At 46.3% G+C, this 23,675-nt stretch overlaps 1 protein-coding gene across 1 annotated transcript in view; it reads left to right on the forward strand.

Moving 5' to 3' along the window:
• Positions 1–23,675, forward strand: part of LOC117290356 (palmitoyltransferase ZDHHC5-like) — a 73,703-nt gene that overhangs the window by 13,701 nt on the left and 36,327 nt on the right. Inside the window, exons 2-3 of the mRNA XM_033771705.1 lie at positions 3,237–3,355; positions 14,069–14,226. Of these exons, the coding sequence (XP_033627596.1) occupies positions 3,237–3,355; positions 14,069–14,226 (277 nt within the window). The remainder of the gene's footprint in view (positions 1–3,236; positions 3,356–14,068; positions 14,227–23,675) is intronic.

Here is a 23,675-nt window from a genome sequence, read left to right on the forward strand (position 1 = left end):
GTTGCAGACAGTTTTAAATTAAATAAAAATGATTTTGATATCAGACGTGCTAGGGCTAAGGATACGGAGTGGATTGGACCGATTTATGTAGCTAGTTGGTCTGATGGTGTTATCACATTTTCAAGTCGTTTGCAGAAACAAGCACACGAAGTGCAGAAGGTGACAGCTCGATAGTCCGAATGTTTGATAGTCCAAAGGTTCGATAGTCAGAAGGTTCAATAGTCAGAAGGTGCATTAGTCAGAAAGTTCATTAGTCAGTGGATCGATAGTCAAAAGGTACGCTAGTCCCAAGGTTCGTTAGTCAGAAGGTTTGATAGTCAGAAGGTGGGTTAGTCAGAAAATTTGATAGTCCAAAGGTTCATTAGTCCGAGGGTTCAAGAGTCAGAAGATGTTAGTCAGAAGGTTCATTAGTCAGAAGGTTCGTTAATCAGAAGGTGCGTTAATCAGAAGATGCGTTAGTCAGAAGGTGCGTTAGTCAGAAGGTGCGTTAGTCAGAAGGTTCAATAGTTAGAAGGTTCAATAGGCAGAGTGTTCGTTAGTCAGAAGGTGCGTTAGTCAGAAGGTGCGTTAGTCAGAAGGTTGGCTAGTCAGAAGGTTCGGTATTCATCCGTATTGACAATAAGGTTCGATAGTCCGACTTGGTGCGTTAGTCAGAAGGTGCGTTAGTCAGAAGGTTGGCTAGTCAGAAGGTGCGGTATTCATCCGTATTGACAATAAGGTTCGATAGTCCGACTTGACAGTTGGGTGGATGACAATAAGGTTTGATAGTCTGAATTTTTGAAAAATCTCACGCGTAGCTGGCCTCTGGACTTGGCATTTCTGAATAAGGTTCGCTAGTTGTCCGAATTGGCAATAAGGTTTGATCGTCCGAATTGACAATAAGGTTCCATAGTCCGAATTAACAATAATGTTTGTTGATAATAAGGTTCAATCATCCTAATTGGCAATAAGGTTTGATAGTCCGAATTGACAATATGGTTTGATTGTCCGAATTTACAATAAGGTTCGATAGTTCGATGGTCTATAACAATAGAGGGTGCACTTTCTTGGTTTGTGTGGTGACATGATTTGATATATGGTTTAAAGATTATGCATTATACATGTATGTTTAGGAATCATGACCACATGCAAGTGTAGCAGACGATGTTTTGCCAAAACCTATTTTAATAAAACATTCATGAACTGTTTCTTCAACTGTTTGTTTTGTTAGTCTATTTTTTTGTGTTGATTTGAGATTTTGAGATTTTTTCATTTAAATTTTCTAATAACATTGTAGGGACTACTAAACTTATTTATAATACGAAGTATGATTTTTTCTTTCATTGTGGTTTTTTTATTATTAAAACTCTGATGTGTTTTTGTTACGTACAATGCAGAATGTTTGTCAGTTTGTTCACATTCGTGCATTCGATGAGGTTATTGTAATTTTTAAATAACAATTCATAAATACCCCAGACAGTTTCGCTACTCCATATGTGGACAGCGCGTCACGGGTAAGCTTGGGCGGTTCCAGAAATTTGGGGCTCGGTTCCGGTTCCCAAAAAAAGCTTGGTTCCGAGTCATACCCGGTTCCACTCCATATAAAACATAAGCCGCCCGTCCCGAGCTCACACACACACACAATTGAGCCGATCTATTTTAACTGAAAATAACCAAGTTAATCAGACATCGGTCCCGAGCTCACACACACACAATTGGAGCCGATCTATTTTTAACGAAAAATTAATACCAGAATACCCACCAAGTCAGTCAATCAGACATCGTGCCACCGAGCAACTATTCTCCCTGCATTTAAACAAGTCTTTGATTTGGCCGGCAGTACGTTGGTAGTGCAGTATGTCCGTAGTGCAGTACGTCCGTAGTGCAGTACGTACGTAGTGCAGTACGTACGTAGTGCATGCAGTGTGCCGTCTCTCTACATACAAGTGTACATGCCTGTACATGCATACAGTACTGTGTGTTTTGTGCATGGGACAAGCTTTTATGAATATGGATATAATCGGCAGCCAATCACAACGTGCTGTCTGTTTGGACTTTGGACTCTGTATATCTCAGCATGCATGAGATAAACAGGTGGTGGTTGTAGATGCCTGTGCATTAGAGGGGGCTGTGCACTGTGTGTTGTATAATAATGCAGCCACATGTGATAGTTGGTACTCATGCTTGAAGCCTTTGCACAGTGTATCTGCGGTCACCGTTTTCAACATCAAGCCTCAATTTCTAGAGCCGGTTCGTCGCAGGATCGGCTCCACAGAGTCTTTTATAATTGGGACTCGGTCTTTTATAATCGGAACCGACAAAAGCTGGTACCCGGTTCCACAGAAGAGTGGAACCGCGGGTCCGGTTTTCAATTTGGAACCGGGTAGAACCGGGTAACCGAAGGAACTGCCCAAGCTTAGTCACGGGGGGTGTTTAAACGTTTGATAATGGCCAGCTGGAGCCGTTTATAACCGGCTGGCTTCCGCGTGTCGGGCGCGCACGTACGCAAATATTACCTTGCGGAATGCGCAATTTATAGCTATTACTAGTAACGGCGCGTAATCTATTTCTAAGCACGCCCGCGTAATCTATTTCTAAGCCCGCGCGTGTGCACACAACCCACGCGCATCATTCTTGACAAAGTTTTTGAAAAAAACAATTCAAACCTCAAATTTTCAATTGTCAAAGTGTTTATAATTGTATTTTTTAAAGGTTTTTTAACTAAAGGGCTAGTGACTCGTTCTAAAACGTCCATTTAAAAACTTGAAGGATCATTGTCGGTTTTAAACGGCCGTTAAAGAGTTAGTCGCTACCCTTTTATTCCCTTATTAATAAACTACAGAAACAATGGCGAAACCGCCCTGGAGTTTTTAAATACATTATTCTTACAACTTTCCTGATCCAGGTTTATGAAGAGATCATTTTTTTCTGAATGATATTTTTTGGCAGGTTTTATAACCCATTTTTTTTTTTTTTTCCAGGATTGTTTTAGCCCCCATTTTCTAAATAATTATCCTTTGTTTACAGGTTTATAACTCATTCTTTTGACAGGAATACATTGCTACTTGCTATGGCATTTTAACTCGCCATCAACGCCGACAATTTCACTGTCTCCATTATCCAAGTTTTTAACTAAATTTACCTAAAATTAGTGACATTGTTCAAAGCAACACTTGGTTTTGTCATTTAAAAAAATAGCTACATATACAATGACGACATTGACAAATTTAAATGTTGTTTGTTGTGTTCATTAACAGATTACCTGGTTTAATAGCAATTCACCCTGCTATTGCTGTGTACTCGGCTGTATTGTTCCTGGCTGTTTTTCTAAATTTTCTGCTTGCTACATTTGTTGATCCTGGAGTATTTCCAAAAAGTAAGTAATTTATTTTTACTCATTCTAGAGGGCCATAATTGGCTTTTGTGTACAGCCTTTTCACTATTCATGATGTACATACAGTGTAACAATATCAACCTTGATGGTACATAATTTTCAAAATTGTATTGATTATCAAGTTCAAAGTTCCTTTAAAGGCACTGATTTTTTTATTTGAAACCATTCATGTTTAATCATTTTTCCCGCAAGAAAAACGATGCTAAATTGATTAGAAATCACCGCCGACGACTAAAGTTTTCTTCCGGAATACTTTTACACTATATATGGAAATTCAACAGCCAATAGAAACACGTGTCTCTGAGACTGTGGCTTTCTCCCCCTCAGCCATTGGACGAACCAGACTACATGGTTGTTTTGACATGGATAGTCACACACTTGTGGTGATTTATTTATTGGCGACGGTGACTTGGGATTTTATAAGTAAGAAACTTATGTTTTCTACTTGGAAAGTAAGAACAAACGGTTGTTTATTTATGTTAAGAACATCTGCAAGGTCGTCGACAGGCCACATATTTGCTAAAATTATTATTGGTGTAATTAAAGGCAGTTTTCAGTTATGCTTCTAATTGCATCATACATGTCCCGTGTCTTCCCCTATGATAAATATATCCTTGCCATATGTTCCCAGATCTTCCCGTTAATAAACACTACCCGTTCCCATCCTCTCTCATTAAAAAACAAATTCTCAAATTTATTTATTCGCATCCCAGCCCCGTAGTGTCCGTATATAACTTGTTCAAATCCCGTCGTTTTCACGTTAAAATAAACTCATTCCCATATGTTCCCAGATCTTCCCGTTAATAAACACTACCCGTTCCCATCCTCTCTCATTAAAAAACAAATTCTCAAATTTATTTATTCGCATCCCAGCCCCGTAGTGTCCGTATATAACTTGTTCAAATCCCGTCGTTTTCACGTTAAAATAAACTCATTCCCTTGTCCCGTCCCGTAACCCTGTCCTGTAAATAAACACATTCCCGTTCCATTTTCCCGTATGATAACTATACATGGATGTAGGAAGTTTTAAGCTAATCATGAGCACTGCAAAAGATAACTTCCTGTCCACTGTCACTGCTATACTCTGACGCCCACTTGGAACTGAGCTTGCACGTAGCCTGAACTTGTCAGATGAAGCCGGGAATAAAGAAAACCATTTCTAGAATTCACATGTTTTGGTCATGTGGCAACTGCTTTGAGTTACACATCCGCCCTCACTTTGCTTTTAATCTGCAAAGTTAATCCATTGTTAATCACCTGCGTTCCTCCGCGGTTTCGCCGGTCAGCTAATAAGCTGGACCTCATAATAGCCGACCGGTCGCTCCGCGGGGCCTCAGGAATATTCATGTTTATTGACATGTAAACGAGCTGGCCTGGTCGTGGACCTGCCCGGTTGTGATGGGTTCTTTTTTTATAAAAATTCGCGGACTCCCGCAGAATGCACGCGGAATGGATCGGCTTGGAGGTTTGATAAGGCGCCTGAGGCACAGTGGACAATATTTTGATCTGTATCTGGGGAGAAATCTGTGCTGTGCGGCACATTGTTTTTGCTCTAAAAAGTGCTGGGCGGAAGTTTCGAGTAGCCCACAGATGAAACAACTTGCGTGAATAAGATATTGAAAATAATGACCAATGACGAAAATGTGGAAATACCAGCGAAAAACTTCATGAAAAACTTCATGAAAAATGTGGATGTGGGAGGATTCAACCAAATATAACGGAACTTTGAGCTGGGTACATGGTATCTACGTATAAGTCTACTTCACTCTACTTACCGGTAGAGTCGAATTACTAATTTACATATTCCCTTTGCCGCGAGACAATAATGCTAAGACTTTCACACACAATAGTGCCCTCCACCGTCCTACCCACAATGCCCCGCGACATGCCTGCCACGGAGTCGTCCTCTTTTCTCTTAGCCGCGAGTGGGTAAGGACGTGATAAATCTGTGTCCAACAGCTCACCGTTTTTATGATAAAATAAAAACGCCTTATCCTTTGCTGAGAGCTTTTATAAAGACTAGTTGTAGAGTTTTAGATTGTTGTTGTAAAGAGTTTGAGAAATAAAATAGTTTGATTTCTTTGAGTTAAGTTATGAGTAGTGTAAAGAAATTGGGGAGGGCTTCGACTGTCAATACTGGGGTTACGTCCGTTCCCCCGGGACAGTCAGAGCTCTCGGAGGGCTGCGTCGGCGACACTCCGTCGCCTCGCTCGCAGTCCTTCAAGCGGTCTTTGCAGCCTCAGTCGGCTGCGTTGGCCGGTCAAATAGGAGATGCTTCCCGCTCCGTCCTTCGGTCAGCGTGCGTGGGTCAACCCCCCAATCCAAGGTCAAATGCCAAGAAAACCGGTGCCGAGGCAATGACCAAGAGAGGCAGGGCAAAGGGTGGCTCCATTCCAGAGCGCAGCGCCCGCTCTCCCAGCACCGCCTCGGGGTCTCTGAAGCCGGAAGGCATCCCCCTTCTACATGGCTCAGAGTACCCGGCCCGCACCGACCACATGGATTCCCCCACGACGGTCGGTGACGGTCTTTTACGAGGTTATCCAACCCGAACGGCACCCGCCCACGCCATACTGGACGGGACCTTTTTTCGGGGCAGTTCCAAGAATCTATGGAGGATGAGGCCAGACGCCTTAAGGCCACTGACAAGATCAACCTCAAGAAACCGCAGTCCTCCGCACCAGCAGCGAAGAAACACAAACGAGCCTCGTTTGTTATTCCCTGACGACGGCCACAGAGACCCGCCCGTTTTGATTTTTCCTGTCTCCAGGCGACCTCCCACCGACGGACCCGTGGGAGGCCCCCTTCACGAGGACCCCCCTCGTCGGACATGTTGACTCGGCCAACGCCCATACCGTCCGACCCTCTCAAGCGCCATGCCCTCGAAGTGGAGATCAGTTCCCTTCTCCTCAAGCGGGCGGTGCACATTGTCCCCGACCAGGGGACGCGGACGGGGTTCATGTCCACTTTCTTCTTAGTGCCCAAGAAGGAGGCGGACATTCGCCGGCTGATCCTAAATTTAAAGCCCCTAAACCCATTTATCCGCCCAAAGCGCTTCCGTATGGAAACACTGTGGGCAATCCTCGAATCGATCGATACACCTGCGTGGGGGTTGAGCTTGGACCTTCGGGATGCTTACCTACAAGTTCCCATCAGGGCCAAACACCGCAAGTTTCTGCGCTTCCTCTACAACGGAACGCTATATGAATTTGTGGGGCTCCCCTTTGGTCTGTCCACCTCCCCTCGGGTTTTCATTTGCATGGTGCGGGTGATCGGGGCAGCACTTTGGAGGCGAAGACTGCTGATTTTCCAATACCTCGACGATTGGCTAATCATGGACCGATCGTGGGAGGCAACGGACGAGGCGCTGATGATTACTTGGCCTCACGTCCAGCCTGGGGTTCCTGGTAAACATCGAGAAATCGCACCCTATCCCCTCTCAGGTGCCCACCTTTCTCGGTGCGGCTCTCGACCTTCAAAGGGGGCTTGCCCGCCTTTCGGCGGAACGGGTACAGAACCTGCGTCAGTGCGTGGCCCTTTTCCTTCGGGCTACGGTGGCGCCGGCGGTGGCTTGGCTCAGATTACTGCGCCTTAAGGCCAGCATACCATGCTGGCCATATCTGATCGATTTTTGCAGGCTGAAGATGAGGCCTATCCAGCTCCATCTCCTCTCCTACTTCCGGCCCAGCCATCATTCAGTCAACCTCCTGGTGCCTACCACGCCTTGGCTGACCCCCCACCTCCAATGGTGGGTGGAGGACGCCAACCTCACACGTGGTCGATTGTTCCGCCCGCCCCAACAGCCAACGGTTGGGGGCGACCCTCGACCCCCGCCAGATAGCGAGGGTGTGGGGCCCGGAACACCACTCAACCCACATCAACGTCCTGGAAATGCGGTGTACATCCCAGCGAAGGAGAATGTCATGGCTTTAACGCTCTTTCCCAGGGCTGGATCGTCCCGACAGAGTGGTGCCTCCACCCCTGTGTGGCCCAGTCGCTCTTCCTGCTAATCGACCAGCCTCATGTGGATTTGTTCACCTTTAGGACGAACAATCAACTGCTGATCTACTGCGCCAGGGGTTCCGACCCCGGGGCATGGCGGATCGACGCTCTGACTATGCGATGGGAGGGGCATATGCCTACCCGTCCATCTCCTTCATTCCACGGGTGCTGACAAAGATCGAGCAGGATCACTGCAAAGTTCCCTTGATCGCCCCTTTTTGGCCCCGACGGCCCTGGTTCCCTCGGCTGATCAGGCTCCTGGTGCACAGGCCGGTGATTCTCCCCCAACGACCGGACCTCATATACCGGCCCGGATCCGGAGTGGTTCATCCAGCTCCGGGGGATCTGCACCTGACGTGCTGGGTGCTGTCACGAGATCCCTCAGAGCAGCGGGCCTTTCGAGACGGGCTGCGGAAGTTGCCGCCCAGTCCTGGAGGGCCTCAACTCGAAGAGTATATGACTGCCGACAACGCCATTTCTTTAAATGGTGTAGGTGGCGAGCTATACATCCCACCGATACTTCTGTAGAGGAAGTCGGGGACTTCCTCCTATATCTTTTTGATAGCGTGCTGGCCACGGCCACGGTAAAGAATTACCGATCGGCCTATGCAGCGGTCCACGGGGGATTTGCCGATGGTTCGACGGTTTCGGATAACCGGGCGATCGGGCACCTGACTAAAATTATGTTTGCCACCTGTCCCCCTGTGCGCAAACTGGTCCCATCCTGGGACCTCTTTAGCGTACTTACTGTCAGTGCTAACCAAACCCCCTTATGAACCGCTGAGTGGAGCCACATTGCTACACTTAACGGTCAAAGTGGCCTTTTTGGTGGCGGTCGCTACGTCTCGCCGACGTAGTGAACTCCACTCCCTTACAGTGGCGGCAGGACACATCCGGTGCAACCCGGAGGAATCCGCCTGATTCCTACGGCGGGGTTTCTGGCCAAGAACCAATCCGGTTCTTTCGAACACCCAGACATCTTTGTCCCCGACCTTAAAGCCTTTCGGCGGTTCCGACCGACAAACTTTGGTGCTCGGTAGAGGCATTAAAGTGGTACATTGACCGCACAAAGTCAATCCAAACCGGCCACGAACAGCTGTTCGTGTCCACGGTTCCGCCATTCCGACCAGCATCCCGCGACACGATCGCGCGGTGGATAGTTACAGCCATCCGGTGCCGGGCGGATGGCCAGCAACCGATGGTCCGGTTCATGCCCACGAAGTACGGGGAGTGTCGGCCTAATGGGCTTTCTTTAAAGGTGTCTCCATGAGTGACAAAACGAGGGCAAACTCCTAGCGCCCTCCACGGTAGTGGCTCCAAGGGGTGTCCTCTGTCTCAGGCAAGCTATCTAAGAAAAGAGAACAAGAATATACCATCAGTCCTTCTGATTTGAAAATCGCAGGGGCGTGGAAAAAAACAGTCCTGGGTTTTCCCGAGAGGTGTGATTTTCAAATTAAAAAAAAAATTAAAAAGAACTTGCGAGCGCATAGCGCAACGCCATTTATGGCGTTGGGTCAGGGGCCTGCTATAGGCCCCCGGAAAATGTTATGTTGTAGATGTTCTCTGGTGCAATCTAAGGCTGTTTCAGAGACAATTCTTGGACCCATTGAATTAGTCTGAAATGATTTAGTTATACAAATAATGCTGTACAAATTTGGCCTAAAAATATTATTTGGGTCATTTGGTGTGATACTTTTTATACAGATTTTTCACAAAAACATAATTATCATTGTGGTACCCGCTGCCAAAACATAGGATTCAAACTGCCTCTAGCTGCCGGGCAATCTCGGTAGTCTAGTTGGTAAGACACTGCTCTAGAATTGCAAGGGTCGTGGGTTCGAATCCCACCCGAGTAACATGCCTGTGTTATTTTTTCACAGGACTCGGGAAAGTACTGAGTATACAGTGTTATAATACACCTCTTGCTTGTTCTGTATTCTGGTTGGCTGAAACACGGTCACGTGGGATGAACTAATATAAGCTAGTGGTCGCGCGCGTACTTTGCGGGAATAGTACCAGAGCGGGCACTAGTCTTTGAAAATAGTGCCCGCGGTAACAGCGCCCTCTCTTGACTTGAACCGTGAACACGACTACAAAACTCCTTTTTCTGTTCTTATTTGACATGTAAATTCGATTTGTGTTATAAAACACATATTGGCTGGCATAATTCGGTAACTAGTGTACGTCTATTCCCCCTCGGGCCTGTGAGTGACCAGAAGAGGGGCCTATTTCCCTCGACTCTTCTGGTCACTCAAAGTCCCTCGTGGGAATAGACGTATACTAGTTACCTCGTTGCCAGTCAATATGTGTATACTAACACACATCGGTGTATGTGTAAAAACATAAATTAATATTCTTTATCCCAATGCAAATTTAACATCTATCATATCGTTGCGGTACCCGCTGCCAAAACATAGGATTCGAACTGCCTCTAGCTGCCGGGCAACCTCGGTAGTCTAGTTGGTAAGACACTGCTCTAGAATTGCAAGGGTCATGGGTTCCCACCCGAGTAACATGCCTGTGATATTTTTTCACAGGACTCGGGAAAGTACCGAGTATACAGTGCTACACACATCGGTGTATGGGTAAAAACCAAAATTAACATAATTTACTTTGAAACACAATCAGACATCAGTGACACAATCCATCAATCCATTCAGAGTGAATTGCCTGCGGCAAACAATATGCTTGCCCCTTGGTCACACTATCTCAGCAAATGTTTGTAAGCCATTTTTGTTGCCTTTGACTTGTAATATCCCAAGTTTATCCTTCTTGATTATCCTTCTGGGATCGTTTTTCACGCTACAAAATCTCCCCATTGTGTTGAGTGAATTTATTATTTTGTTTGTATGGATACGATTAATTGATGGTAGTGTGTCAAACTCAAAGGTTGGTCAAAAGGTACTATCACACAGGTTATCTGCATATTGGTGCCCGCCTACTCCCTGACTCCTGTTATGGCGGCATGAAGCGGTTGCTACAGGGGTTACGTGACCGTGCAAAGCTGCTTTAGTTGTCTTGCTTTTGACCGGCAAACCCAAATTAAACTAGACATCAGGTGTTTGTGAACAAACACAAAGCTGTTCCATGTGGTTTTGCTTGGATTATGTGCTTCAATGACCATGCCCAAGGAATCTATAACTGAACAAAAGTTTTAAAATGAGTTGTATATTTCTTGAGATATGGTCCCACTTCCGGTAGACCCGGAAAAAGAGGTCAACTTGAGGTCACTGTTTTTCAAAATTAATCTCCAATCCTACAAGGATTCTATAACTACAAACAGTTTGAAAATTGGCCAGGTAGGCCTACTTCTTGAGATATGGTCTCACTTCCGGTTGACCCGGAAGTAGAAGTCAACTTGAGGTCATGGTTTTTCAAAATTAATCTCCAATCCCCAAGGAGTCTATAACTACAAACAGTTTTAAAATTTGCTGTGTACTTCTTGAGATATGGTTCTGCAAAGATTTTCCAATTAAATATGCAAATGAGGGTCACATGGTTAATAAATTAAGAATTTAAAAAAAAATTACATTAGGAATTTCTCATTAACGCTTTTAATTACCGTAATTTGACAACCGATGAGGTCTCAGTAACAGAAATGTGTTTCAAATTGCGAACACAATAACTTGGTACACATAAATAAAGTATGGCTTCCAGTGCAGTTAAGATGACGTTGCAATTCATGTTGAATTTTGAAATAGCGACGATCGGAAATCGAGCAGTTGGTATACAACAGTGTACTTTTAGTTTAAAATAAAATTGACGGACCAGTCAGAAACCTGGCGGACCAGTGATAAATCAAGCCAACTGGTCCTGCTGGCCAGTTGAAAAAAAAGTAAAGGGCAACCCCTGGCATAGTCTTCACTGGTATGCACGCAACAGTAGCCGACAGCATGGTCAGCGAAGCACACAGTTCCTTGGAAATGTTAGCTTGTTTACGAAAACTACACAACGTGTAGGCGTTATTTTACCAAAATGACACCGATTACGATATCTGTGATCGATAGAAAGATTATTTTACTGTATAACGTAAGACTTTTTTAACTTATTTTGTTTTGTCTTGTTGTTTTGGGGAAGTTTTTGCGGGGCATTTTTGCAAAGTCAAAAATGCTGTTTGATGAAGACGCAATGATTTTGATCACATGCGCGATGGTATAAAAAAAAGTATAAACCTCAGTTAAATTTTGTAATTTGTTTGCCATGATGCCCCTCAAATTTTACAAAAATGCTGGGTGCCCTTTTTACATTTACGAAATTGCTGCGATGCCCTTCTTATTCTGGAAAAGCCACGGCAATTATTGCCGTGCCCTTTTTAACTTAAAGTTCGAGGTCTGTACCATGCCTCTTGTACAAGTTGTGAATCCAGATATTTTGTTAAATTTCTGCGATTAAGCAAAATATTTTGCCTATTTATTATAAGCAGCTCTTTTAGATTGAGCCAATCAACCACCAGAGAAACGTTGTCAACAAAAATCTCTGCTTATTCCTGTCAAAAAGTTTTTGCTTGACATGGTCAAACTTCCAGAAGTAACGCAAAATACGGGAATTTGTTAGGCAAAGGGTTCCTGGCGAAAACAAGGTGACTTCACCTGCAAAATCGTTCCGAATCCCAGGCGGTCTATTTTCGTTGTTGACGCTGTTTTCTGAAACGAATCCGGTCCACGACGATGCCAAGCTCAGAGCTCTGGTTAATACCTTTTTACATGCTAAAACTGAGACTAAAATAATTTCTCATAATTACTCATTTCTCAAAAACTACAGCACCACAGCAAGTAATATTTTACTATCATTATCTTCTAACTTTTTAAGTTTAGTGTATCTGTGGACATAATGGTATGTAACTTATCCTGCAATCCAATGCCTTTAACAAAACCCCTATTTAAACGCACATTCGTTTAAACGAAAATCCTAAACCTTCGTACTTTGTACATGTACAAAGTTATGGGTCCATAACGCAGTTATAAAAAAAAGGGAAAAAAGCTGCGGTGTATGACACAGTAGTAGACTCCTCTCAAGTAAGTCCACAGTCATATACCGTAGGTAATGTACATACTGTATTGCTTTTACCACATGGAAGTGACTGCATCCAGTTTAATAATCAAATATTCAAATGAAGACTGTGGTTAATTAACTAAGAATTTTAAAGTTTTTATGTTAAGAGTAAAGCTTATGTTTTTAGCTTAAATTTGGTTTAGATTAATATCTTTTATCGTTATACTTTAGGATATTAGGTTTACAGAAAAAAGTGTGCACAATTGCTATGGGGTTTTAGGCGGAAACAAAGAATATTAAAAATAACTAGATATAGTGTTTGTAGAAACAAAAACTAGGTGTTCGGCTATTGTTGGGTCAGTGTTTGAATAAATTAAACAAGTATTGTTAATAGCTCGTCAAATTACAAAGAAATCAAAACCAAACAGTTTTCTCGATGTGTAATAATTTTATGGAAAAAGCATCAAAAAGTGTACATTTCAACCTAAAAGCCTTTAAATACTGCCTTTTCAAAGCGTTTTACAGGCTCTTCCAGTTTAAAAAGGTCAAAAAGTGAAGAGAAGGTCACCAACACACCCATTTTTGTGGAATACGTGAGGCCCTTTCATATGATGTATAGATTGTCAAAATAGCTTTTGTGGTTGAGGAAACGTGAACTGATGAATAATGGCGACTGGAGAAGAGCCTAACTAACCAGAAGGGAAATGTTTGTTGAAAACGCCTTGAAAACAGACTACGTACGTAAAGCCCTTTCATATGATGTATAGATTGTCAAAATAGCTTTTGTGGTTGAGGACATAGGAACTTATAAATGCATAATGACGACTGGAGAAGAGACTAACTAACCGAAAAGGAAATGTTTGTTGAAAACACCTTGAAAACAGACTACGTACGTAAAGCCCTTTCATATGATGTATAGATTGTCAAAATAGCTTGTGTGGTTGAGGATATGGGAGCTAATGCATAATGACGACTGGAGAAGAGACTAACTAGGAGGAAAATCTTTGTTGAAAACGCCTTGAAAACAGACTACGTACGTAAAGCCCTTTCATATGATGTATAGATTGTCAAAATAGCTTTTGTGGTTGAGGACATAGGAACTTATGCATAATGACGACTGCAGAAGAGACTAACTAACCGAATACGAAATGTTTGTTGAAAACATCTGAAAACAGACTACGTACGTAAAGCCCTTTCATATGATGTATAGATTGTCAAAATAGCTTTTGTGGTTGAGGACATAGGAACTTATGCATAATGACGACTGGAGAAGAGACTAACTAACCGAATAGGAAATGTTTGTTGAAAACATCTGAAAACAGACTACGTACGTAAAGCCCTTTCATATGATGTATAGATTGAAAAAAACAAAAAAAAACAGAACAAAATCAATGAGTTGTTCGGGCTGTTGCCCGAACACCTAAAAAAAAACGAACAAAATCAACAGCCCGAACACCTAATAAAACCTCAACGAAAACAATACCTACTCCGACGGTAGGTCGGAACAGCTAAATATAGGGAGACTGCCCACATGTTATCAAGAGGTCACAGGTTCAAATCCCTCTCTACTGAAATGTTCTTTGTTCAACCCCAACATTTATACCCAGTCAGTAGTTTCCCCTGGGGTTTGTTTCTTGATGGTTGTTAATAAATAAGAATACATGTTCTTGTAAGTAAGTGCATAGTTCATTTTGTTGTTTGTAGCTAAAGGAGATGAGGATGGGGATGAGGACTTCCGTGCTCCATTGTACAAAACTGCAGAAGTACAGGGAATTCAAGTACGAATGAAATGGTGTGCAACCTGTCGCTTCTATCGACCCCCAAGATGTTCTCATTGTAGTGTGTGCAATCATTGTATTGAGGTTAGTAGACATAACGTATACTTAATATAACAAAATAAATATTACCCTTCATACACTACAGCCAAAGTTACATTCGAGGCACGAGGGGGAAACGAGGGCTGTAACGGTAATAGGCCCTTTTTGTAACGGTTTAATAGGCCCAAGTGAAACATGGTGATGGGACTGCTTTTTGAGACAAGCGTCTTCGTGTTCACTGGACTGGTGCAAATCTATTGCCCTTGTTACACACGAAACAAAGATTAAGCCACTTAATGCATCCGGGATGCTTCTGTTAGAATGGCAGGGATATAAATAAAAACGCTCATCTTTGGACATGATAATAAATAATGCAACAAGAAATTATGAGCTGGCCCGTCTGGGGTTGATTTCATTAAGAGTTAGGACTAGTCCTAACTTAGGACTAGTCCTAGGAGATATTAAAAATGTATGGGTAGTCCTAAGTTAGGACGAGAAGACTAGTCATAACTCTTTGTGAAATCCACCCCTGGGTACTTTTTTGCAGGACACAAAACACAATGTCCACAGATTTACATTAAACTCACACAGTTTGAAAATAAAGATGGTAGAAAGTTCAAACACTATTGGTAATTACTCAAAATAATTGTTAGTATAAAAACTTACTTGGTAACAAGCATTGGAGAGCTGTTGATAGTATAAAACTTTGTGAGAAAGGTTACACCTATGTCTTTGATTCTGGGAAGCTCGGGACGGGCTGCTGACCGGTGCAAACCTTGGGGATGTGATGTTCACTGCTTCTTGATGTTCACTGCTTCTACCGTGGGGAATGACGGCGCTACTACTGACCGAACGGGAGTTCTTTTGGCGTGGTACTGAGGGTTTTGGCCTACCTTTAGCTGTGATTTACTACCTAATTACCGAAGGCTACCTACCGGTGGTGAGCGCCGGACTCCCTGTTCCCGAGCACTCCTGTGTCGATTGAGCAAGCAAATTGGTATTTCTTTAAGTATTCAAATTTCATTCATATTCAACCGAATTCTTATTAATTATTAAGAATTATTAATTTAAACGCAGTTATTAACTAGCTATTTTGTAGAGCAGCGCTGCGAAACAGCTCTTGTTTTCGTCAAAAGTTTTTAAGCTGTTTCGTAGCGCAGTGCTGCAAAGCAGCTCTTGTTTTTGTTCAAGTTTTTATTATTATTATTATTATTTTTATTTTGTTATTCTTCAAACTCAAATGTATAATCCCTTTTTTGCAATGTTCCTATTGAGCGCTTGCAATGAAACTTTCAGGGATGAAAGGTATTGATGCAATGATTATTCTTAAGCAATAATGTCATGATAACGTTATCACCAGTCACATGACGTCATCTTAAAGGTGTTTTATTTTAAATATTTAAAAATCTATATCAAATTATCCACATGAGACAGTTTTTTTTTTGTGGGATTGTGATAAATTAGGGCTTCATTTTATTTCACGTGCGTGACCTCACATGACCTCTACTTCCGGTCAAAACCGGAAGTGCCTTGTAATTCATAATTGGCAACAGCTATGAACTTGCTTACACTGATGTTAGTGTCTGGCAAGGGTGGGAAGTTAAACAAAATACTGATGACGTCACGGTAAAAAAGAGTGCCCACTAGCGGGAGGTTTAAAACTCTTCAAAATAGACTTTTTGAAGATGTGTGTTGTTCAGTTTTTTATAAACACTTCAAAATTTACACTCATGTTGACTGTCAAGCAGGCATCATGTGTGAAGTTTAAGATCAATGATGTCATCAGGGGTTCATGTGACGTGGCACTTTTTGAAGTCAAATAACTCCCGACATGTATCAAGAGGGCGCTGCACAGTAGCGACCACCATTGGCAAATCGTGTCCTGTTCTTATACATTTTTATTGCCTTTTGAATGTTCATCAGTCGTCTCAAAGTTTGTAATCATGTCTCATGTGGTATGTAGAACTTACGTGATCTTCATTTTACTCGTTTTTGTTCTTCTGTCCCGACTTTTGATGTGTGTCTGTGCCGATCGTCTTGCCATACCACCAGCTAGTAATGGCCGTATCATCTATACAAGGTCATCGTTGCTTGACCTGAGACCTGGGTCACCAAGCCCCAAACCAAAAGACTACAACGAATTCCCTAAGGATCTTCTACCAAGGAAAAGAGGGAAGCGGGGTGGTGTACGCAAACGAGTAAGAAGCCGACGGATAAATCCATCGCTTCCGACCATCCTTTTTGGTAATGTAAGATCATTAGCTAATAAAATGGATGAACTGAATGCCTCTACCCGTTACCTTCATGAATTTCGTGAATCCTGCCTGATGTGTTTCTCGGAAACCTGACTGAATGACCAAATCCCAGATAGCAACATTGAACTTCCCAACTTTGACATTGTAAGGGGGGACAGAACACCGGAGTCTGGGAAATCAAAGGGAGGGGGATTGTGCTTGTACATTAACCGAAGATGGTGTAATAATTGGTCTGTGAAGAAGAAAGTATGTACCCCTGACTATGAAATACTAACAGTTGGCCTGCGGCCATTTTATCTACCCAGGGAGTTTAATCACTGTTACATACATCCAACCCAAGGCGGATGTGCAAGTTGCGAGCGATGCAATTTCCTTGATTATTCAAGAACTTGAAACAGTATCTCCCGATTCTGCCAAATTTATACTGGGGGACTTCAATCAGTGTAGATTTAATAAAGTGTTGCCATCATATCACCAATATGTCGACAAACCCACAAGGAATAGTGCAACTTTAGACCTCTGTTATGGTAATGTACAATCTGCATATAAAACCAGGATTTGTCCCCAACTGGGCAACTCCGATCACAATACCATTCTCCTGCTACCAACGTATAGGCAGGTCCTTAAAAGATCAAAACCTGTGACAAAGGTGAAACAACTGTGGTCCAGTGAATCCGTAGAAAAGCTACGTGCTTGTTTTGACTGCACCAACTGGGACAGTTTCACAGACGCTTCGAACTCAATAGATGAAATCGTAACTGTTGTAACTGACTACATTAAGTTCTGCACTGATATGCTAATACCATCAAGCACCAAACAGGTATACCCTAACGACAAACCATGGATCTCCCGTGAACTGAAAACGTTACTTCAAGAGAAACGACGGTTGTTTGCAGCTGGCCAGCTACAACGTGTGAAGGAGTTGCAAAGGTCCATCGAAAAACAAATTAAACTGTGCAAAGCAGACTATAAACGTCGACTAGAGAAGAATTTTCAACAAAATAACTCTCGAGCTGCGTGGCAGGCGATGCAAACAATAACGGGATACAAATCAAAGAAACGCTTGCCTGAATGCTCAAAGGACTTCACAGATGAACTGAACAATTTTTACTGTAGATTTGATATTCGCGATTTTACTGCAGAGAACACTTTATTGGACAATTCATTAGCAAATGTTTCACTAACTGACAATGTTACCATTAATGAAGCTGATGTTAGGAATGTCTTCTCAGGTCTGAAGTTAAATAAAGCTGTTGGACCTGATGGTATTAGTAACAGAATTTTAAAGTCATGTAGCGATCAACTTGCCATCAACTTGCCAGTGGTACGGTTCAATAATGTTTGCGTGTAATGCGCTTGCTGGTGCAGCAAAGATAACACGTTTGGAGACTTTTGAAAGTCTACTGAAAAAACAATGCACGTGTTTGCACCATGTGTTCTGTGTTCTGTGTACTGTGTACTGTGTACGTGCAGGTTTGCACACGAACCAATGAGCGGCGTGGCACGAATCTGAGATCGCCGGCAACCAGCGAAAGATATATTGGGAACCAGCGAACACACTGTACGTCCGGACGACGTGCTTTCTTCATTGGTTCTATTTCTATGTTGGGGTCTAATCTCAACCTCGTTCCAGTTATACCCTATGCTGAATAACAACCTCTTTCACAAAAACACATCGCTCTCGCCAAATATATAGGCCTATATATATTTTAAAATGTGCGTCGCCGACGGATCGTTAAAATCACAAACATTTAATTGCAAAAGAATTTATTTTACACAACCGAATTTCAAATCAAGAACCTATAAAAATGGTTTTTGGTGAGAAAAAAAAGCATTTTCAAGGGCAGAAATAAGGGATAAGATCGTCAAAAAAAATAAAAATATTATTACTATTATTTTTTCCCCCTTTCTTTTTCCGGAATTGTGACAAAATCGCAGGCGAACCCAAAATTGTTTGAGCTTTACATTCCTTATTTTCCCTTAAACCTATTATAAAAAAAAAAAAAGAGGAAAAATCACACAAAAGTAGCTCACTTCTACCTGGAAAAATAGGTGTCAGAAATGCATCAGAGCTTCTAAAGTACCCAGAGCTCCCAGGGCCCTTAAGCGGGCCCTGGACCCCGGCCGTAAGGGACTTCGCGCTGCACGCTCGTGTTGTGTGCTTCGCACACAAATTTTGGACTCTAAAAATATTGCACTCCTTGTTTTTCATTTTGCACTCCCACTTTTCAAATCCTAGCTAAAACACTGCTTGGAACTGTAGTGGATGATCAACTGAACTGGAATAGGAATACTGAAACGGTCTACTTCACTCTACTTACCTGTAGAGCGAATACTACAATTGCATTGTTCCATATGCCGGCAGGCAAAAAGCTAAGAGTTTTACACACAATAGCGCCCTCAAGAGTCCTATCCCCAACGCCCTGTGACATGCGCAACACGTCGGCGTCCTCTTTTTCTCTTAGCCGGCAAAGACAGCGGACGTGAGTACGTGATTGTCCATATTGAGTAGATTTCTTTGCCCCTTTTAGCTAAAATAAGAGTGTAGTTAGCAGATATCCGATAGAATAAATAAAGGATAGTCTGTAAGTTGTTGTAGAATTGCTTGTAGAGTTGTGTGAAATTCTTGAAGTGAGATTTAATTATGAGTTATAAGAAAATCGGGGAGGACAGGGTTTGTCGTTGAAGGTGGGACCTACATCCCTCCGAGACAGCCCGAGTCCTCGGGGGATTGCGGCGGTGACATTACGTCGCCGCCAAAGCAATCTCCCAGTCAGCCCCCTCAGCCACAGCCGGCTGCCGGGGCTGACGTATCTGTAACCGGCCGAGCGGGGGACCTTACGGTCTCGCCGTCTCCGCCGGGATCCGCCCGACAGAAGGGGAAACGCCCCGGTAAGGCCAAAAAATCGCTCAGTACCGGGGCGACACCCAAAAAGGGACGAGTTGGTAAGCGGGACTCCACTACGGGGCCCGCCCCATCGATCCCAGGCCAGCCAGCGGGGCACGCACAGCCAGAGGGGGTACCCCTCCACGGCTCGGTGCACCCAGGGCTGGGTACAGGGCATGCACAGCCGGAGAAATTACCTCTCCACGGCTCGGTGCACCCGGCCCCCCACAGTGCACACGCGAGTACCGCGGTGCCCAGGGATGGCCTTTTATACCGCCGCCCCGACCAGGCAGCCTGCGCTATCGGGCTCGGGGCACTGGCGGTCGCCAGAGAGATTGGCAACGGGGTACAGACCCCTTGGGGCCCCGTCGGAACGCTACACTCCGAAGGGTCGCCCTCTACTTCAGGGTTTACCCGCTGCTCGGGTATTCCCGCCCCGCAGCCGACCTCCGACACTACAACGGAGTCTGCTCAGGGACGCCCCTCCAAAAAGGGCAAGAAAGCCCGCCCTCGTAGTCCCAGCTCGAGCGGCTCTACCACCGATCGTCCCCACCGTGACAAACGTCACAAGGGCGGGGACCCGATCTCGAGGGAGGAATTTTTGGAAGCTTTTCACACCCTCGCGGCCTCAATTACGGGTCGTCGTGAGGGTGGTGGACAAGGCCCGTCTGACTTGGCCACCGAACCGGTGCCCCACAGTCAGCACGGCCATGGGTGGCTTGCACCGGGCCAACGGGGACTCCCCCACACGGCTAGCCGTGCGCCGGATTCCCCCCCGGGTTTGCCACAACCGCCCGCTAACCCATACGTTCAGGGGCGTGTGGCTACCACCCAATGGGGACCCCCTCAGGGGGGCCCGCCATGCATCAGCCTGCACCCGTCGGCGGCCTTTGAATCCGACCATGGGCGCCGTGATGATGCCGGTTCGGAATCCCGTTCTTCGATGACATCTCGTCCCTCCGACTCGGCCGACTCGACCAATGAGGAGGACGAGTTGGTCAGCTCCATCCAACGGTTGTCAGTCTCCGAGACCGAGCTACGCTTGGTTCAGAGAGACATGATAAGAGTTATGAATCTCCCCTGTGAGCCGGAACCCCTCTCCGATGAACGCCAGTCGTTCAAGAAGAGGGCAGGCCCCGCAACGGGCGCGACTAAACCCTTCCCGGTGATGCCCCTGGATCGGGTGTGCAGCGACCGGATGGATGGGGTAATGGGAGCGAAGAAATGGACCCCGTACTCCAAACGTACGGAGCCGTATTACCGTTTCCCTCCAGCGGATTTTCGGAAATATTTCGCCACTCCCGTGCTGCCGGACTCAGCCTCCGACAAGCTGGTCGCGGACAGGGGATCATCATCATCTTCCAAGCTCCCGTTTGCGGACAAGATCCGCGGCAAATTGGAGGACGTCGCCCGAAAAATGGATTCTTCGGCGCGCATGGGCATGCGCACAACATCCTTTCTCCTGCTCCTATCAGAATATCTGGAGCAGGGGTGCGACGAGGAAAACATGGTGCCGGCGGACATGATGATTGCGGCACTTCATTGTTTGGACAATGGTCTTTGTTCCATCCTCGACCAGTTCACGAAGATAACAACCCTGGCGACGACGTCACGCCGCGCCAATGTGCTAGATGCACTTTTCCTGCCATCAGCCGGGGCGCGTAAACGCCTGGACGATCTACCACTCACCGGCGTCGACTTATTTTCTGGGCAGTTTCAGACGTCCATGGAGGCTGAAGCAAAGCGCCTCAAAGCCACGGACAAGATCAATCTGAAAAAGCCCAACGCCCCGCCTAAGGCCGTGGGTAACAAGGCGAAGAAACAACCTTCATTCGTCATCCCCCGTCGCCGCCAACAAAAGGCGGCCCGTGGCAGTTTTCGTGGCCGCGCCGATAACACGGCGGGCGCACGTTACCCACAGACTCAACCTGGCCAACCACGCACCCAGTCGGGTCGTGGTTTCCGAGCGCCTGCCCCCCGATATACCGGGGCGTGGCGCGGCGCAAGTGACTTGACAAACTCCGAGCGGCCTCCCACCGACGGACCCGTGGGGGGCCGCCTCCGGAATTTTCTGGGGTCCTGGGGGCAAGTGACCTCCGACCGCTGGGTCCTCGAAACGATCGGCCGCGGTTACGCGCTCGAGTTTACGAGGACCCCCCCGTCGGACATGCTCAGCCGGCCGACACCCGTGCCGTCCGACTTAGCAAAGCGCCGCTCCCTCGAGGGGGAAATAAACGCCCTCCTCCTCAAGGGGGCGGTGCGTATCGTCCCCCGTTCTGGGACTCAGACGGGCTTTGGTCAACCTTCTTCTTGACTCCCAAGAAGGAGGCTGGCGTGTGGCGCCCAATTTTGAACTTAAAACCCCTCAACAAGTTCATCCGTCCGAAGCGTTTCCGTATGGAGACGCTCAGGACTATACTGAGTTCCATAGTGCCGCCCGCTTGGGCAGCGAGCCTCGACCTGAAGGACGCATACCTACACGTCCCAGTCAGACCGGAGCACCACAAATTCCTACGTTTCCTATACAACGATACCCTGTACGAATTTGTGGTGCTCCCATTCGGACTCTCCACCGCACCTCGGGTGTTCACCCGCATTGTAAAGACAATCGGGGCGGCACTGTGGAGGCGGGGCATCATGATATTTGTATATCTGGATGACTGGTTGGTCGTGGGCCGTTCTCGGGAGGAGACGGAGGCAGCGCTCCAATATACCTGGCGCCTGACCTCCGACCTCGGATTCATAATCAATACCGAGAAATCCCACCTTATCCCCTCGCAGGTTTCTGGGTGCGTCTCTCGACCTGCGCAGGGGATTGGCCCGCCCTTCGGAGGAACGCCTACTGAACCTTCGGCAGTGCGTTTCTCTCTTCCTCCCAGCAGTGGTGGCCCCAGCGCTGGCCTGGCTCAGACTGTTGGGCCTTATGGCCAGCATGGTGGATTTGGTGGACTTCTGCAGGTTGAGGATGAGGCCCATTCAACTTCACCTGCTCTCCTTTTACAGACCCATCCGTCACCGAATCCACCACCCGGTGCCGACCACGCCCTGGCTAGTCCCCCACCTTCGCTGGTGGCTAGACGATGCGAACATCTCGCAGGGCCGGGCTTTTCGTCCGCCCCCGCCGTCGGTGACCGTCACGACCGACGCGTCACTCCTCGGCTGGGGGGCAACCCTCCACCCGCGTCAAATCGCAGGCGTGTGGGGTTCCGGACACCGATCGGCCCACATCAACGTCCTGGAAATGTTGGCAGTCTCCAACGCACTACGACATTTCCAGTCGGACGTCAGGGGCCGTGCGGTCCTGGTGAGATGCGACAACGCCACAGTCGTGGCCTACATCAATCACCAGGGGGGCACCCGGTCGGGTCACCTGTGTGCACTGGCCTGAGATCTCATCCACTGGTGCACACAGCGGGGAACAGCACTATCGGCAGTACACATTCCGGGCGTAGAGAACGTCACAGCAGACGCTCTCTCAAGGGGCTGGATTGCCCCCACGGAGTGGTCCCTTCTCCCACAGGTGGCTCGGTCGCTCTTCCACTTGATCGACCGGCCACACGTGGACCTGTTCGCCTCCCATGCGAACCACCAGTTGCCGATCTACTGCGCAAGGGGCCCAGACCCCAACGCATGGAAGATCGACGCTCTATCAGTAGAATGGGACGGCCTACTGGCTTATGCGTTCACACCCATCTCGCTCGTCTCTCGGGTTCTGACCAAGATCGAGCAAGAGGATTGCCGGGTCCTTCTCATAGCCCCGTTCTGGCCCCGCCAACCGTGGTTCCCACGACTCATCAGGTTACTGGGCCACCGTCCGGTGATCCTACCAGGGCGAGCGGATCTCCTGTACCAGCCCAGCTCGGGGATGGTCCATTCGGATCCGGGGGATCTTCACCTGACGTGCTGGGTACTGTCACGCGATCCCTCCGCTCAGCAGGCCTTTCGCAACGGGCTGCAACAATCGCAGCCCAGTCACGACGGGCCTCCACCAGGAAGGTATACAACAGCCGACTACGCCATTTCTTTAAATAGTGTGGCCGGGAATCCCTCCATCCTACCAATACTTCTGTAGGGGAGGTGGGGGATTTCCTGGTGTATCTCCTAGATAGCGGCCTGACGACCGGTACGGTCAGAAACTACAGGTCAGCCGTCGCTGCGATCCACCCCGGATTCCCATACGGTTCCTCCGTCTCAGACAACGGGGCCCTTAGCCAGTTGATCAAGGGGATGTTTGTCACCCGTCCCCCAGAACGCAAACTCGTCCCGTCTTGGGACCTGTTCGACGTTCTGTCAACCTTAGCAGGGCCGCCCTACGAGCCTATGGATTGCTACAGCTCTCAGTCAAGTTGGCG

The sequence above is a fragment of the Asterias rubens genome, chromosome 5, assembly GCF_902459465.1.
Source record: "Asterias rubens chromosome 5, eAstRub1.3, whole genome shotgun sequence".
Classification (NCBI taxonomy): domain Eukaryota; kingdom Metazoa; phylum Echinodermata; class Asteroidea; order Forcipulatida; family Asteriidae; genus Asterias; species Asterias rubens.